Source organism: Odocoileus virginianus, chromosome 31 (assembly GCF_023699985.2).
Source record: "Odocoileus virginianus isolate 20LAN1187 ecotype Illinois chromosome 31, Ovbor_1.2, whole genome shotgun sequence".
NCBI lineage: Eukaryota > Metazoa > Chordata > Mammalia > Artiodactyla > Cervidae > Odocoileus > Odocoileus virginianus.
In genome coordinates, this window is record NC_069704.1 from 666,904 (window position 1) to 684,861 (window position 17,958).

At 53.1% G+C, this 17,958-nt stretch overlaps 1 protein-coding gene across 1 annotated transcript in view; it reads left to right on the forward strand.

Moving 5' to 3' along the window:
- The window catches only part of SNTG2 (syntrophin gamma 2), a 116,814-nt gene that overhangs the window by 65,167 nt on the left and 33,689 nt on the right, over nt 1-17,958 (forward strand). The window contains exons 8-9 of the mRNA XM_070459139.1: nt 755-846; nt 9,558-9,685. Of these exons, the coding sequence (XP_070315240.1) occupies nt 755-846; nt 9,558-9,685 (220 nt within the window). The remainder of the gene's footprint in view (nt 1-754; nt 847-9,557; nt 9,686-17,958) is intronic.

Consider the following 17,958-nt stretch of genomic DNA (forward strand, 5'->3'; position numbering starts at 1 on the left):
TTTCCTTAAACTCACCTTCTTTGCCTTCCTGCTGCTGCTGCTGCTGCTAAGTCTCTTCAGTCGTGTCCGACTCTGTACGACCCCATAGACAGCAGCCCACCAGGCTCCCCCGTCCCTGGGATTCTCCAGGCAAGAATACTGGAGTGGGTTGACATTTCCTTCTCCAGTGCATAAAGTGAAACGTGAAAGTGAAGCTACTCAGTCGTGTCCAACTCTTCACGACCCCAAGGACTGCAGCCTACCAGGCTCCCCGTCCATGGGATTTTCCAGGCAAGAGCACTGGAGTGGGGTGCCATTGCCTTCTCCTCTTTGTCTTCCTAGTTTTCACTAAAGCAGTTTGCAGTGAAAGATAATCAGAACATGTCAGACAAAGAAATAATATCCAAGTTATCATCAGAAAGTCAAGAATAACAGGAAATTAGCATCGTTATCCTAGCAGTGGGGAGTGTCGGTTTGTGAAGCCGTGGGGGCTGGGGATGGGCCGGGAGCAGCCGCTGTCTCCCTGGGCCTGGGGAAAGGCTTAGCCTGCCTGCCCCCTGCCTCGCTTCCTGCGGACCCCAGACGGGTGGCCATGCGGCGGGGTGAGGCCCGCGCTGGCTTGCAGCCCAGGGCTAGTCTGTTCTCTTGCAGACCTGGGGATGGCACACCCCGCTTGGGGTTCCAAGTGCATCCTTGTTCCCGTCTGCTTCCCCGCTGCGTGGACCTGCAGGCAGCCCCCCGGAGCCCCGTCTGCAGCACATTGTTTTGTTCACAGGGTCGCCGGGACCGTCCAGCCAGCCGGGCAGTGGGGCCTCCTCGCCCTTCTTCGATAGCGGTTTGCATCTGAACGGATCCTCCAGCAACACAGTAAGCGCGCGTCTCCTGCCTCCTGTTTAACCGACTGTATGCGCGTCCCGAGCTGTTCCTGGCATTGCCTTATGTGTGTGACAGCTTTCCTGTGCTCGCACGCAGAACCGAATCATTAGCCGCTCTCCGCCTGGGTGCTCCTCTGCCCGCCCCTCGGTGAGCAGGAGTCTGCTCAGGGCTTCACCCCAGGCTCCGTGTTCTCTTCCAGGCCTGGGAGACGGCTCACGCCGCTTAGTGTTCCAGGTCCATCCTTGTTCACGTCCAGATCCCAGCCGAACGTTTATAACAAGCGGAGTCTTGATCACACCAGCGACCTTATCAGGTCCCGATCCCGGCCGAATGTTTGTAACAAGTGGAGTCTGGGTCACACCGGTGCCGCCCACCCAGACCTGAACCTGAACCTCGTCGGGCCCGTCCACACCCTTGCACGCTCTGTCCTGGGCCCCTGTTGGTTGGTCAGTGCTCATGTTTCCTTCACCGAGGAAACACAGAGGGGTTACTCCTGGATGACTTGATCGTCCAGAACTGTTTTCCTTTTTCCGGGGAAATGACTGGTGCTTTCACCAGACGTGCTTGGAGCTTGGCTGCTGACCTGGGCCTCTGAGGGTCTCTGGGTGCCGGCACACCTGTGGCAGATGAATAAAGAGCTCAAATTAAAGAACAAAGAGTTTATGATGATAAGTACCTGATTTTCTAAGTTAAAATTTTCAGAAGATTAATGCAAAAGACTAGGGTCATTGCAAAGAACTGAATGACTCAGAAGTGTACAGGAACAATATACTGAAGCCCAAAACTGAAACAGAATTTTACAGAAATTATAAGGAAGCACATAAGAAGCTTATAAATCATGGTTGCAAATGAAAAGCAGATGTAAAAAGAATAAGTAATTAAAATGAAATACATTTAAAAATGTTAAACAAATAAACACGTAAGTCAAACAATGACTTGTGTCTTCTAGATGGAAGGGAGGCAGAGATAATCAACGAGTGAACGATAGAATGATATTTAAAGTTTAATTAAAACATAAGGCACATGCAGAGAAGTATACAACTTTGAAATAACAGCTCAATAAATGTTACAGCACCGTGGTCAGAATATAGCACATCACCAGAATCTCAGACTACCTCCCCCTCAAAAAATTACCATTGTTTTGACCTCAGTTGCTGTAGATTCATTTTATCTGTATTTGAGCTTCATGTAGAGTCATACTCACCTCTCTGACTTTGTGGCTGAAAGTCGATCTTAAAATCCACCAGCGAAAACATAGGCCACCCACGCAGAAGGACACCCTCATTAACAGTGTGTTTCTCAGTGGTGACAGTGGAAGCTACAAAGCAGCCCAATAAATAATGTTTTCAGAATCGTGGAGACAAGAGCCAGCACTGTCAGTCTGTCTTTGCATTCCTCGCAAAAGCGTATTTCCAGAACAAGTAAAAATAAAGACTTGTAATAGGAAGAGGATCTGAAAGAGTCCTGTCACTCACAGGCTTTCCCGAGCAGAATTTCTAAAGGCCACATTTCAGGAGGGGAAACACGAGTGATCCCAGAAGGGTGTGGAGTTTAAAGGAGGGAAGTCTGTGGAAAGTAATGCGGTCGCTTGAGTTAGGTTGGCAGGTGCCAGCCCAGCGTGGATGTTCGCAGAATGTCTGCTTTCCTCTCATGAAGCTCAGGAGCCACTTTCCGCTCGCGTGACTTCTGTGTTCTGTTTCCCACCGACCACTTCTGCTCCCGGCAGTCTTGGCCCAGCAAGTGAGGCACCTCTGCTCACGTTAGTGCCTTAGCTTGATGGGTCGTCGGGTCACGTCAGGGCCTTGTGTCATCTCTGACGCCCCTAGTCCTCTGTAAAGATACCGTGTTTTTCTAAAAATAGTGTTTGCACGCTCCTCTCTTATTTTCATCATGCGCTTCGGTGGTTTATTGACCTTTGTCTTGAGTAGATTCTGATAGCTGTAAAGACTTCACTTGTCTTCCAGATAACCTCCTGATGAAGAGTCTAAGAATCAGGCCCCGTTTTTACTCCACCGTTCATGTTTCATGAGATGTTTTTAATCTTATCATCATAATGATGACTTCTCATTATTATGATAATGCTATTTGATAATCCTAATAATGGTTTCAATTAGAAGAATATAACAGTAATCTGCTATCAGATATGTTGATCTGCTTTTAAATTATTGTATTACTGTAACACTTTAAAATGTATAGACTTAATTTAGATACTCAGCTGTCTTCACAAAATGAATTAATTTCATTAAAATAACAAAGTAGACATTAACACTCAAAATATACCAAATTCAAATAGAAAAATTATTTACATATTTTTGTGGCATGCAGAGACCATACAGCATAGCACTGCTGTTTCATTCCTGAGATGTGTATCTTAATTTTGCTGCAGGAAAATATTTGACAGTGACCCTTCTCCCTCAATAATAATTAATATTTGATGTCTCACTGATATCTTTAAGAGATGCTCATTGGAGAGAAAGCAAAGTATTTTAGTGAGAAACATGCTTGATTAGGGTTAGGCACTTCTGTAGACCATGTGAACATCTGTGCAAACCTGCCTGTCTTCACAAGTTACTTTACTAAGATGCACTTGTCACTGGTCCCCGTGACCTGGCGACCTGTCAGTAGCCCGGCTCACAGGAGTCACACGGAACCTGCTGCCATGCGAGGATTCCAGGGTGTCTTGTCCACATATACTTGTTCTGCCGGGGGTCACGCAGGGCAGTCCAGCTGTCCAGGAAGGGCTGGGCCCTGAGAGTCAGATGCGGGCGTGTTTAATTAATGCCAGTCCATCTGGACAAGTGGCTTTCTCAAAGAAAATTAGCCCTGGAAATGCAGTGAAAGCTGAAGCTCTGTTGCAGAAGTATTTTAGTTCTGGGTCTGTTTAAAGCAGAACTGGGGAGAAGTGGATGCCTCTCAATCCCCAGGGCCTGAAGCACTTGCTTCCCGTCTGCAAGGGACATTCCCACCGTCAGGAGCAAGCACAGAGCAGCTCAGGACCGATGCCCGCCAAGCCTGTGGAGGCCACAGCCGCCGTATCGGGGCCCCGGCCCGGCTGCACCAGCCTCGAGGCCTCCCTGGGACAGCGGGAGATCGTGGCTCTTTCTCTAAGAAGCTCCCAGGTCTCCTTGCAGAGCGCCCAGAGTGCTTCCCTCCTGCAAGCTCCCACTTGTTGGGCCTAGAGGCACCCCCACTCGCTACCCAGGGCTGGGGCCCTGGCCCCCATCATCCTTAGACTTCAGGTCTAAGTGGATGGTCTACCAGTCTGTTCTGGACACCTGGGCACTCAGCCGGGGACTGTCTGGTGCCTGGGGCCAGCTGGCAGTAAGGCTGTGCCCCTCCTCTCTCCAGGCCCCACTCTCTCACACTCCCCACTGCGGCCTCTGGTGGTGCCTCCAGCTCCCGGCATGAGCAGGGCACCCTGTCACCCCCAAAGCTGTGCTCCGGCGCCTGGCATCCGTTTCTTCTCCCATCCCCCCGACATCAATGGGCGCCAGCTTCACATCCAGTTTGGATGCTGCAGGCAGCCCAGGCTCCCAGCCCCATCCCTGGGGGACAGTCCGATGTGAAGGCCACTCCCCAGAGACTTTCCATAAGATGCCCTGTGTCCTAATGTGTGGAAGACTTTTCCCAGCAGCGCGGGTGACCGGCTGGGGAGATGTATTCTCAGCCCCTGGGACTGTTACGATACGAAACGTGCCTTCCACTGGCCGCTCGTCTGGCAGGGACCCTGGGTTCTGGGTGGTCCCTGTGGCTCCTCAGGAAAGGCTGGATGTGTCCTGGGGCTGACCCTCTCGGGGCAGCAGTCCAGGGTGGCCTCCGGGTGCAGTGGAGAGCCGTCTCCTTTCTTACTGACTCCAGAGCCTTTTAGAAAGGGAGGAAACGAGAGGGGGTGACTCAGGAAACTCTTCCCAAGGCGGGGACTCCTTTCCTGATCCCACGGCCCCCAAGACTTGAGGAAGCAGGTAGGGCACCCGGCACTGGGACCTCTGATGTCACCAGGGGCAGGTCTCCACTCCACACCTGCCTCCGAGATGGATGTTTCTCTGCTTGAGTGATGGAAAGCCGGAAGCCTGCAGGAGGCTGTCGGTGAGTCGCGTGGTGTCTCTTCGTGCGGCATTTGTCTTGAGAAAGCATCTTCCTAACAAACACCTCCAGCACCAGGAGTCAGTGTGAATGCACTGCTGTTCTGAGTCATCGGGAGATACTTGAATGTACGAGGTGAGCGCATTCAGGATTCCAGAGGAAGCGACTGTTTATAGTGATCACTGACCCCACGCTACACAGGAAAGGAAGTCTTGTCTTCTTCTCAGCCTTCTAGATATTTAACAAAACCTGAGAAGAGCACGAGCTTGGATGCCCTGCAGTCCTGGCGTCTGTGATGTTATAGAGAACAACACAGATCTTCAAATGTACGATCAAGCCAAAGAAGAGTAATGAACCCCAGGAATGCCAGCTTGGCACCCAGATTTAACTGCTGGCACAGCACCTTTATTTATCTTGTTATGAAACTGGAAATGACTCAGATCTCCCTCAACAGGTGAACGAAGCAAGAAATGCTTTCACACAAGCAGGAATGCCGCTCAGTGAAGACAATGAATAACCTGCTGTTCTTATTCAGGTGCTCAGTCGTATCCGACTCTTTGTAACCCCATGGACCGCAGCATGCCGGGCTTCCCTGTCCTTCACTGCCTCCCAGAGTTTGCTCAAACTCATGTCCACTGGGTTGCTGATGCCTTTCAACCACCTCATCCCCTGTCGCCCTTCTCCTCCGGTCCTTAATCTTTCCCAGTTTCTGCTGAAAAACACAGAAACGGAGATCCTGTCACTGACTTCCTGCTGAGAGAATGAAGCTACACACACAAGTACCTCCCGTACAATTCTTCACACAGAAGTTCTAGAAGAACCAGAGGTATCCGTGGTAATGGAAGTCAGACCCGAGATAGCCTGTGCTGGAGGAGACACAGCCACAGACAGACTCAGGGTGGTCTGGCTGGGGCCAGATGGTTCTGTATGATAATGTAGGCCTTGGTTGCACAAGGTGTATGTATTTGTCAGAATTCATCACACTGCACTTAAATCAGTACATGTCGTTAGGTGTAATTTATAGCTCGATATAGTTCAGTTGAAATAAAAGAGTAAAGTGGAAAGACCTCAGCCATTCAAAAAAAAAGTAAGACAGGAATACCTAAAAAAATGGCTTCAAGTCTCCTATCTGAACACCAAGTTTTAAAACACTGAACATTTTTCTTGGAAAAGGTGACTTAAAGACACATACCAGCCCCAAGAAATGAGACAGGTGTGGAGCGGGAGGTGCACAGGTGGAGCACTGGGGAACAGGGAGGCGTGCCCTCACTCCTTCCCAGCTCATATTTGTGAGTTCAGGGACGGCGTGATCGCGGGGTGCACAGGTGGAGTGCTGGGGGACAGGGAGGTCTGCTCACACTCCTTCCCAGCTCGTATTCGTGATTCAGGGATGACGTGATCGCGGGGTGCACAGGTGGAGTGCTGGGGGACAGGGAGCCCTGCCCACGCTCCTTCCCAGCTCGTATTTGTGATTCAGGGATGACGTGATCGCGGGGTGCACAGGTGGAGTGCTGGGGGACAGGGAGCCCTGCCCACGCTCCTTCCCAGCTCGTATTCGTGATTCAGGGATGACGTGATCGCGGGGTGCACAGGTGGAGCGCTGGGGGACAGGGAGCCCTGCCCAGGCTCCTTCCCAGCTCGTATTTGTGATTCAGGGATGACGTGATCGCGGGGTGCACAGGTGGAGTGCTGGGGGACAGGGAGGTCTGCTCACACTCCTTCCCAGCTCATATTTGTGAGTTCAGGGATGGCGTGATCGCGAGGTGCACAGGTGGAGTGCTGGGGGACAGGGAGCCCTGCCCACGCTCCTTCCCAGCTCGTATTTGTGATTCAGGGATGACGTGATCGCGGGGTGCACAGGTGGAGTGCTGGGGGACAGGGAGCCCTGCCCACGCTCCTTCCCAGCTCGTATTCGTGATTCAGGGATGACGTGATCGCGGGGTGCACAGGTGGAGCGCTGGGGGACAGGGAGCCCTGCCCAGGCTCCTTCCCAGCTCGTATTTGTGAGTTCAGGGATGACGTGATCGCGGGGTGCACAGGTGGAGTGCTGGGGGACAGGGAGGTCTGCTCACACTCCTTCCCAGCTCATATTTGTGAGTTCAGGGATGGCGTGATCGCGAGGTGCACAGGTGGAGTGCTGGGGGACAGGGAGCCCTGCCCACGCTCCTTCCCAGCTCGTATTTGTGATTCAGGGATGACGTGATCGCGGGGTGCACAGGTGGAGCACTGGGGAACAGGGAGGCGTGCCCTCACTCATTCCCAGCTCATATTTGTGAGTTCAGGGACGGCGTGATCGCGGGGTGCACAGGTGGAGTGCTGGGGGACAAGGAGCCCTGCCCACGCTCCTTCCCAGCTCGTATTCGTGATTCAGGGATGGCGTGATGGTGGGGTGCACAGGTGGAGCACCGGGATGTGTGGAGGTCCGCCCTCACTTGTTCCCAGCTCGTATTCGTGAGTTCGGGGATCGTGGCTTTAAGGCAGCCTTGTCAGCCTTGGCTGACACTCACCCCACGGAATTCCTCCTTGCTTCCTCCTCTGTGGCGCTTGGTCCTCTGGCAGTAAGTCCCACAGGGAGCCTCCCGTCTTGCTCAGGATCCTGAAGGACAGGTGAGATGCTGTCCTAGGAGGCCAGTGTCCGAGTGCCACTGCACCGTCTCAGCTCAGACTCTCCAGCTCAGAGACACCAAGGCATCTCAGAGTCACAGCTCCGCGGGTTGGTGGGCCAGGTTCGAATGTTTCAGAACCAGGATGGCCCTTGGTTCCTTATCCACTGCACCTGTGGCGGCATCATAAGTCAGAAGGAAGCATGTTTTGTCCCCGCCTTCTCTGCAATTGGCAGTTCCCCCTCTATGCAGCTTGCCGGCCTTTTGGGCTGTTCGTTTTGTAGTTTGTGTTGGAGGAGAACTGATGAGCGATGCTGGGATGGTCTCAGGTGCGCAGCAAAGTGATTCAGTTACGCGTGTACCTGTGTCTGCTCTTTACCGAATTCTTTTCTCGATCAGATTGTTGCAGAGGGTGGAGCCGAGTTCCCTGTGCAGCAAAGCAGGGCTCAGGGGAGCGACCCCGCCGAGCTCTAGTGTGCGTGGGCCAGCCGTCCGTCCGTGCAATAGCACGGCCCCAGCGCCACCCTCGCCGCCCGCCGTCGGGGGGACCCCGCCCCCAGCCTCGTGACGGCAGCGCAGGGCGGAGCCTGGCCGCCCAGGGGCTGGGCCTTCCTGCCCTCGGCGGTCTGGGCTTGCCGCCCTGGTCATTGGCTTTGGCTGTGCCCTGGGGATGCGCACCGAGTTCTGTCCGCCTGTCCCTAAGCCGGAAGCTGCTGGGGCTCCTGCCTTTGTCACCGGAAGCCACAGCTGCTGCAAGGATGCTTCTGGAAAGGGAGGCAGACAGGGCCAGCTGCCCCCTACTGGGGGCGGGATGCCGCCGGCCCCGCAGGGCTGGCACAGACCGTCTCTGACCCTGCGGCTCACCGGGAACATGTGGCTGTCACGTCTCAGGACATGGTTGTTTGCGTGGCTTCATTCAGCTTTTTGAGCATCTTCCCCATAGCTTATGGTGAACGATGTTGGATTCATGCTCTCTGAAGAAGATGATTTAGCTTTGGGACCAGGTACCAGGCTTGATCCCTCAAGAGCTTTTTGTGTAGCAGAGTTTTATTAAAGTGTAACAAGGGACAGAGGAAGCTTCTGACACAGACATCAGAAGGGGGTGGAGAGTGCCCCCCTGGCTAGTTTTAGCAAGGGAGCTGTGTACTTTTTCAGTTGGTTATTACAGTAAATCAAAAGAAGGTCTCAAGGTTGCAAAGATCTTACCAGACCCACTCCCACAATTTACGTTTTAAGATGGCAGGATCGGTCAGAAGGTTCTCAAGAAGGAGAAACGTGTCCTCAAGGAGGGTACCTTACTGTTATCTAGTCACTGGTACAGAGTTTAAGATGAGTTGTTTTGCTGTGTAATCAGCAGCTCTGGGCTTAAAGAAAAAAACGTTTTATGTGACTAAGACTAAGGAAGGTAGAAAAGAAAGTTTGTCTTTCCCTCCTCTCTGAGAGCTCCAGACCTCTTTCTTCTCTTTGGGGACCCTGAGCTTCTTATCCACCTAAGAATTAAATCTCACTCCCCTTACCCGCAGGCCCCACCCTGCCAACCACCCCGCTCCCTTTGGACAGACGCTGAGAGCTTTGCCATTAGCTAATAAGCTGGGCTTGTGACTGGTCACCTGTTAGGGTCTTGTCAACATTAATATGTATGAATCCCACTCCGATTTGACCTTCTGGGTGCAGGAGGCAGCTCACAGCCTGTCTGACTCTCAGCCTTCCCCAGGACCCCGGGTTCCTCCCAGTGCCAGTCTCTGCCCCCAGCCTCTTCCTCTCTTCCCAAAGAGAGACTTTTCTCTCTTTGGTGCAGTATTTTGTTTAAAAAAATAGATGAAGAATATAGTTTACTTTGAACTAGAAGAGCACTCATTTCTCCCCAGAGCTCTGAGAACACACACTCTCTTGCCGCGGCTGAAACGAGTTAAATTTGAGTTTGGAGACGTGATGTTGGGGTCTGTCAGGGCCCCTCCCTGTTTCCGGTGCTCTCGACTGATCCTGTGACCCTTGATTCTCGTCTGTTCTGCACAGGCTCCGTCCTCGCCTTCCTCGCCCGTAGCTAATGAACCAAAATACGAGAAGCGCTGGCTAGACGCCCTGTCACTTCCTCTGTCCATGGCCCGAGTCTCAAGCTGCAGAGCTGGAGCGGACACGTTCAGGTGTGTGACCGTGGTCTGGAGGGGGACGCGCCGATAAACCCAGAGGTGCCTGCCCTGGTCACCCGGTGGATTCAGCGTTTGCAGAAACAGTGATCGTCTTCATGATAGTCACACACTATCAGAGCAGGAGCCGACTTGTCAGGAGTGGGTCTGTCTAGCGGTGACTGTTGTTCCCTCTTCTGAGATGTGGTCATTAGCAGAAGAAATCATATTTCCAGTTTCAAATGCGAACAGAATTAGGCTGAATGTAAGACTGCGCTCTCATCCAAGGTGGATCCAGTTACAGAAAAGTCCTCTCACCAGCCCTCCGGGCCTCTTTTCCTTCATTAACAAAATGAGAAGCCTAGACCAGACCTCTGTTCAACGGATGTTGGTCTGTGAGCCTGGCTGATGTAGTAACTTCAGTTTCACCATTAAGGGCTGGGTGTTCGTCACTGTTCCGTGGAAACGCTATCGTTTTCCCCGCCGAGTTAGTGCAGAAGTCACCTGTGGCTGACGGCCGTCAGGGAGGCTGAGACTCCAGTGGTGGTGCGTTTCCTTTCTTTCTTAAGAAGGTGAGTAGAGGCTGGGTGAGCACAGGAAAAGAGCTTGAGGTTTGGAAACAGCCCTTTCCTTGATGAAATGCTCATGCCTGTCGTGGCCGCTTTCAGGTAAACACAAGGCATCTGCAGGAGGAAGGCGCCCAGAAGGCCCCCGCCCCCTGAGTCAGCCACACACCCCTCCTGTGCCTGAGGTGTGCTGTCTTGGTCAACAGCAAACCAGAGGCTTCCCTGTGGTTTTAAGAAAGCTTGTTGTTATCGCTAAGTTGTGTCCGATTCTTTGTGACCCTGTGGACTGTAGCCCACCAGGCTCTTCTGTCCATAGGATTCTCCAGGCCAGAACACTGGAGTGGTTTGCCATGCCCTCCTGCAGGGGATCTTCCCTTCCCAGGGACTGAACCCACGTCTCCTGCATGAAGGCAGGTTCTTTACCAGCTGAGCCACCAGGGAAACACTTGACAAAAGCAAATACATCTTACCAGCTCTGCTGACTCTTTTATGACTTTAATATGGGCAGGAAAGTACACAAAGTAAAATGACTAAAATTCTGCCTTTTATAGTGTGTTTGTCAGACACACAGCAGTATTAAAGCGATGTCTGGAGGCTGAGCGGATGCTGGTCCCCCTGCCCTGTAACCCTCTGGCCCCACCTTGAAGGGGAGGAAAGGACAGGTGTGTTGCCTGAAGCAGCCCGAGTTAGTTCTGTGGCTCCTGGGGACCCTGGCTGAGAGACCTGCAAGGAGCAGTTTAGAAGCTGCAAACCCCAAACCAGATGCTTTCAAAGTCAAATGCTCTCAACTACAGCCTGGGAAGGACTTTGAGGAGACCCTCTGAGTGGATAAACATAAGTGGGATAAGCAGGTCAGAGGTCAGCACCCTGGGGTTCCTGTTATTGTCCAGTTGTAGGACCAAAATGTATCACCACCTCCTGCACATTTGCTTTTTGAAAGTTCAGCTCAGTCGCTCAGTCGTGTCCGACTCTTTGCAACCCCATGGACCGCAGCACGCCAGGCCTCCCTGTCCATCACCATCTCCTAGAATCCACCCAAACTCATGTCCATTGAGTCAGTGATGCCATCCAGCGATCTCATCTTTGGAAGTTATTTGGCCAATAATGGTTGAGGTCCCTTGGTTTTCTGAAATTTTTCCCCAAAGATTTTATAAAAAGCAGATGCATATTTAAAGCTAACATTTGAAATTTGTTTTGAAATGGTAAAAGTCAGTTTTAACAAATATGACTTTGCCCCTGGGGCCTGCAGGGGTATCTCTGGCCAGAGGGCCTCTGGCACCTGCTCACTGTCAGGAGATTAGAGTCGGATGTTCTCAGGCACAGTGGGAGCTAGGCTTTTGCTTAAGCGTCATGTCACCATTAATGAAGGTTAAATCATTGAATGCACAAGACAGAAAAAGATGCTTCTGTAAGAATCTGGGGGAGAACGTCTGGATCAAAAGGAAACCAGGCGTAGAAGCAGCACCGCGTTCAGGCAGGAGGTTGCCTGACATTCTGTAGGCAGGGCTGCCCCCGGCGCTCCCAGGCCACGTCTGCAGATGCTGGGACGTGGCCACATGGCCTCGCTTTTGGCTCCGCATGTAGAAAAGCGTGCTTCCTAGTGGGCCCGACAGCCGTGAAGAAGGCAAGAGACTTCTGAGCAGGCTCTTATCCGTTTTTCTTTGCTAGTCCGTGCAAATTAAGCTTCAGAAGTACACATTTATCATCTCACAGTCTCCACGGGCCAGCTGATGCGTGTGCTGGGGTCTCTGCAGGCTGGCCTGGGGTGGGGCCGGGCTGTGCTCTCGCCTGAAACCAGGTTCTCTCGGGCTGAGGGCGGCATTCAGTTCCTCAGGTTTGGGGGCTGGGTCCCCATCTCCATATGCATTCCACCCTCTGTCAGGCAGCAGCAGGTGACCTCTTGTCCTAGGTTCCTGACTTCCTGTCTCTGACCTCCAGGCCTCATGGGAAGGACTTGAGACAACATTGGGCCAGCTGGATAATTGTCCTAATTTAAGGACAGCTGACTTCAGATCTTAACTACAGCAAGTCCCCTCCGTGCAAACAAGTTCCAGTTCAAGAGCAAGTTCTTAAGTCTAATTTGTTCACATTAAGTCCAACAAACTTTGCCTAAGTACCCAACTAACACAGTCAGCCAGATCGTGCTGTGCTGTGATGTGTTTATAACACTGTTCACACAGATAATACATAACAAACACACAAAAATGAAGAGACGTTGTTGATCTCGCGGTTCAGTGCCTGGAGAAGTGCGGCAGTCCGGGACACCGGCTGGCACACGGGACTGAATCTGGTGAACGGGGGGAGAAGGTGATGCGGGGACAGTGGAGCTGAAGGACCCGCAGCAGCAGGAGACGGGGGGCGAGCTGCAGGTCCGCCCCGCCGGCGCTGGCAGGGTGCATGGCCAGGGGACTTTAGATGCTCTGAAGCCTGGGCCTCTGGACTTGGGTCAGTGGCTTTACCTCCAGGGGGCAGGTGATGTGGAGGAAAGAGCAGGTTTGGAGGGATCCAGCTATTATCCCGCTTCGTCCGTGGGGCTCTTGGGGCCTCGGGAGCCCCGCCTGACGGCCCAGTGGGCAGAAGACACGGGAGTGCTCCTCTGCTTTCTAAGGTCGTTTTATGGAGAAAACGTGAAATAGCACGGGGTTTATGGGAGCTTTTAAACCCCTTCAGGAGCGTACTGACAGCTGTGGGTTCGTTAGCAGCTTGTGGGGTGAGGAGTGCCTGGATGGGGCAGGGAGACAGTCTGATCAATTCCCACGGCGTCTGCGTGCCTGTGGCTCTGGGGGATTCGGTGCCCGAGGCGCTGGTCCTGTGCTTCTGCCCAGATGAGCCCCGCCCAGGTCTCCGGCTTCACGGTGGCCTCAAGAAGTGCAGGGAGTCCCTTCCTTTGTTCCTCTTTCTAAGGGAGGGTGGAGGGGGGGAACTAAACAGTGTTGGTCTGTTTGTCCCCCATCGTCCGTGTTTGTGAAAGTAACAGAGATCTGACGGCTTGTCACTGACAATAAGACCCGTTTGACTGGGTCGGGGGTGTCGTTGTTTCAGAGGAAGGCGCATGGATGGGACCCAGGGGCTGCAGCCGCGCTGGGACAGACTGCAGATGATGTACTGTGAACAGCGATGCTGGGAGTCAGAAGGATCCCACTGGTGCCTGGTTTGTTTTGCTAAGGATGGCTTCATGTTTAAACTCTCGTGCCAAGCTCCCCCCTGTTTACTTGGGAAATCCTGAAAGCACAGCTCGCTTGGTGGGGAAACAACGTCCCAGGGGCTATAGGCGTCTCCACAGGAGGACGGCCTTCTGCAGGGTGGGGTCCTGTTGGGAGTCATAGCAGGGCCAGGTCAGGGCCCGCTCTGCACTGGGGCTTGGAGAGTGGGCCCCTGTGGTCGTGGCTGAGCTTGCCTTGATCCGGGAGGGTGCAGGCTGGGGGCTGTAGGGGCAGGGCAGGCCTGTCCTGGGGACGCACCGTCACAAGGGAGGCCAGCAGGGCTGGGACGCAGGGGAGATTTGTGACCGAACAGCCTTGGGGTTTCTTTCTGCTCAGGCAGAATTCAAACCCTTTATCTCCTGTTCGTAGACTTCACGGAGAGGCCTTGTCTGCTGTGAATCACCTTGGAACTGTTTATATTCATCAGAAGAACCCCACAGCCTGGCTGGGAGCTGTTGGCTGTCAGGCTGAAACAGAGCAGGACCCTGTGGTCCTCGCTGCGACCTGTCCTCAGCCTGCCTTCTGTCTGCAGAGAAACTTTCAGTTCAGTTCAGTCACTCAGTTGTGTCCGATTCTTTGCGACCCCGTGGACTGCAGCACGCCAGGCCTCCCTGTCCATCACCAACTCCCGGAGTTGACTCAGACTCGTGTCTATTGAGGCGGTGATGCCATCCAACCATCTCATCCTTTGTCGTTCCCTTCTCCTCCCACCTTCAATCTTTCCCAGCAATCATGGTCTTTTCAGATGAATCAGTTCTCATCAGGTGGCCAAAGTATTGGAGTTTCAGCTTCAGAGAAACTTTAGTCAAAGAATAAGTTTAATCAGAGAAGTGAGAAAATGCAGAAACAAAGGAAAACAGTCAAAGGAGACCAAATATTAATAGTCATTAAGCAAAGTCAAGGAGCTTCAGATCCTCCCCAAGGGATGCAGATAATATTCTGAGCCATGTCCTGTGAGCCCTCTTGTAGATGCTGAACCCCACCAGGTGGAGGCGTTAACTCCGTGATGACCGGACTGTAGCCAAGTCATAAGGCGCCATGATTCTGAGAACTGGCCTCAGGGAAACGGGAACACACCGACCCTGGAACTGAAGACTGACTGTACCTCAAAAGTCAAGGTGACACTGGTCAGACCACCGATGACCAATTTCAAGATGACCGTCAGAGCTGACTGCGCTGTTTCTGCCTGGAGCCCCCTCGCTCTGTCTATAAAATATCTTGCCCGTGGACTGTCGGGGAGAAGGGGTGGGGATGCTGAGACTTTGGATAGGCGTCCACGCTCTCCCCGGGTTGCCAGCATCCCAGATAAAGCAAGCTTTCATTCCCACCAGCCTTGTCTCTTTTTTGGATTTTGAGCAGTGAGCAGCCAGCCAGACTGTACCTTTGGTACCAAGGCTGCTGTCACTCTCAACTCACCACATCTTTAGTTTGTTCTGAAATTCCCGCTGCGGGGAGAGGAGTCGGGGTGTGCGTGTTTGTAGAGAGGATGATGTCCTTCTGTGAATGTTCCCCAACCGTCCAGACTGCCTGCGCTGCATGCGGGGTGGAGGCAGGGGCGCAGGTAGGCCGGCCCTGCAGCCCAGCCCCTCCGGTCCTGAGAGCTGCTGGCAGCCGTGTCCACAGAGTTATGGGCAAGGCTGGCCTCGGGGCAAGGTCGTGACGGGCCACGGGGGTCGTCAGCCGGCTTTGTACATCCTGCAGAGGGTCCCTGGGGGAGAGAGCCCACGGGAGCTGAAGAGATGCTGGGAAAGATTGAGAGCAGGAGGAGAAGGGGACGACAGAGGATGAGATGGTTGGATGGCGTCACCAACTCGACATGAGTTTGGGTGGATTCCAGGAGTTGGTGATGGACGGGGAGGCCTGGTGTGCTGCAGTTCATGGGGTCACAAAGAGTCGGACACGACTGAGCGACTGAACTGAACTGAACTACTTTATCATACTGAATTATTTCTGTTCTTGATTTATAGTATTTTGAATTTTGTTCAAAGTAATTTCAGTCATTATTCAAAGTGGAATTTTCAAAGGCGTGATTAATTTAGGAAGAATTTAGGAACATAAGGAAGATGATGAGACAGGTTCTGCACACACGTTCGCAAGCACAGAGCTGGTTGTCCGGCCTGCTTGCTGCCGTCCCTGTGTGCTGGCTGCAGTTCTGGGCCTGTAGTTACGTCCCCAAGTGTGCCGGGCACAGGGCTCTGCCTCAGCCCACCTCACCACCACTCCACACCCACAGGCAGCCCTTCAGGCGCCTGTGTTCAGAGGCTGCACCCTGGCTTGGGGGGCAGAGGTTCTGCGTCCGTGGGCTGTGAGGAGGGGGGAGGCTTGCACATCAAGATGCATGTTCTCCAGCATTAATTCACAAGTACTCTTGCACCCCTGCTCCATGCAGCACTGGCTCGCTGGGGGTGGGGTGGGGCGGGGTGGGGAGGTGGGAAGGATAAGCAAACCCGGGAGTCCGTGCTCTCTGGAGGCTTCCTGTCCGTCAGGAAATGCAGGGCCTGAGGTCAGAGCAGAGAGAGACCTGTATGAGGTGGTTCTCCTCCCTTCCCCTCAGCGGGACCCTGGGCGGTGCCCCACCATCCGGGGTCAGCCCCCTGCTCCCTGACGGGCTGGAGCTCGGAGGACTCAGGCCTGGACTCAGGACAAGGGTGACGGGGGGGGGGGGGGGGGGGGGGGGGGGGCAAGTTGGCCTTTGGGACGGCACGAAGGGGAAACATCTTTTTTTCTGAATTTGGCGAAATTGAGTGGTGCCGGAATTTTCCAGTAATAGTGGCTTTTTAATAAACACACTGACGCAGGGAGAAGGGCGCCTGCATTTAACCTGGGTCTTTGTTAATATTTAATGTGTGTCCTTGGAGATGCTGCTGCATGGTGGGAAAAGTAGAAAAAATATCTCTTTGGCTTCCGTGAAAAAATACCACCCACGCCACAGAGGCAGGCTTGAAGTGTGATGTGTGAATGACAGTTTGGAGATGTTTTTCAAATTCTGAGGAGTATACACATTTTTTCCTCTCATTTTGGCTAGTGAATATTCATAACTCTTGATGTGAGTAAACAGATACCACCCTCTGCTTCCAGAGCCCGAGGGCTTCAAGTTCATCAGAGACACTGCGGTCGGCCGCTCCCCCTGGACGCTGTCTGGGTATAACGGGATGGGACTGGCCAGGGCTGGGGGCCTGGGTGGCCGTGGGCCGTGACTCGTGGGTCAGCTGTTCTGTGGGTCATTTTGGAATAGCGAGTGTATTCTTTCTTTAACAAACGCACAGTGTGTTACAAAAACGATTTGTAACTCTGAGTTGTTTTTCTCCGCTGTCACAGCTTTGACAGCCAATCAAGTCGGGTGCCGCTGGAGTTCCCCGGCACAGCTGAAGGAGGTGTCGGAGGGGGGTTGTTGCTGTGGGTCACGGACAGGGGTCCACGGCCGTTCAATCGCTGAGCTGTGTTGTGTGGTCACGGCAGCCGACCTAGCGGAGGCGCTGGCGCAGAGCTTCTCAGCAGGGACGCAGGGAGAGTCCGCGGTCGGGGCGGGGGGGTTGCTGGCTTCTGCAGCAGCAGGACACGGGGTGCCCCCGGGAGAGCCCGTGCTGGCGGAGTCTGTGGAGAAGCGGGGAGGGGTGTGAAGGGGAGGAGAAGGCCCAGACCGCTCCTCCTACAAGCGCAGCGCTGACGCGACATCGCACTTGCCGTTTCTCGCTCTCCTGATAAACTCAACTGCATGAACGTTTAACCTCACTGGAAGAGATTTCTTTTCTTAGCCAGAAACTGAACTGTTTCAGACAGTATGGTACTGTCTTCCTAGATTTCTCTTTGAAAATCAGGCTTTCTCTCCAAGCATGAGGAAATCCTGGAAGGGGTAGACGTTTCCAAAAAGCACGGTCACAGTCCATCCTCCCCTTGTCTGGACTTGCCTTCTCCCTGGGAACTCGGGCACCAAACATGCCGCCTTCTCTGGGTGTAGGTTTTACTGCTCTTTAAAAGCTGACGTGTGACCTCACAGAGCAGCGCGTACTCTGCCATTTCTAGTTCTGACCATGACCTTGACCATGCGATTAAATACTGAGAATCCTGAGCAGATGCTGTGACCATAGAACTGTGAGGCAGGTTCCACCTGCAGACGGCGGAGGGGGAAGGACTTGCAGGGGACTGTGAATGCCGCACGAGTGGAACGTTGAGAAGGTAAAACCTCAGAGTTGATCGGGAGACTTCTCCATCCATTATCCAAGCACGCATGCACACGATTTGTATGACGGACTCTAATTAGCATGACTTTTATAACAATAAGCCAAAACGTGGATTTTCTTGTCGTACTTTTTTGGTGTGTTGGCATCTGTCGTCTGCATTGATGCCAACATTTTCACTGCTTCTGCTCGGGTAGTTTTAACTGCTTCCTTGGCAGATGACCTCATCAAGCAGCAGTGTTTGCATAGGACCTGTGGGTTTACTGGAATCATATTCATTACCCCATGTGCTTCTCCCAGGATTTCCGTTTCTAGTGCAGTTGGCATCTGAAGCCCATCATGTG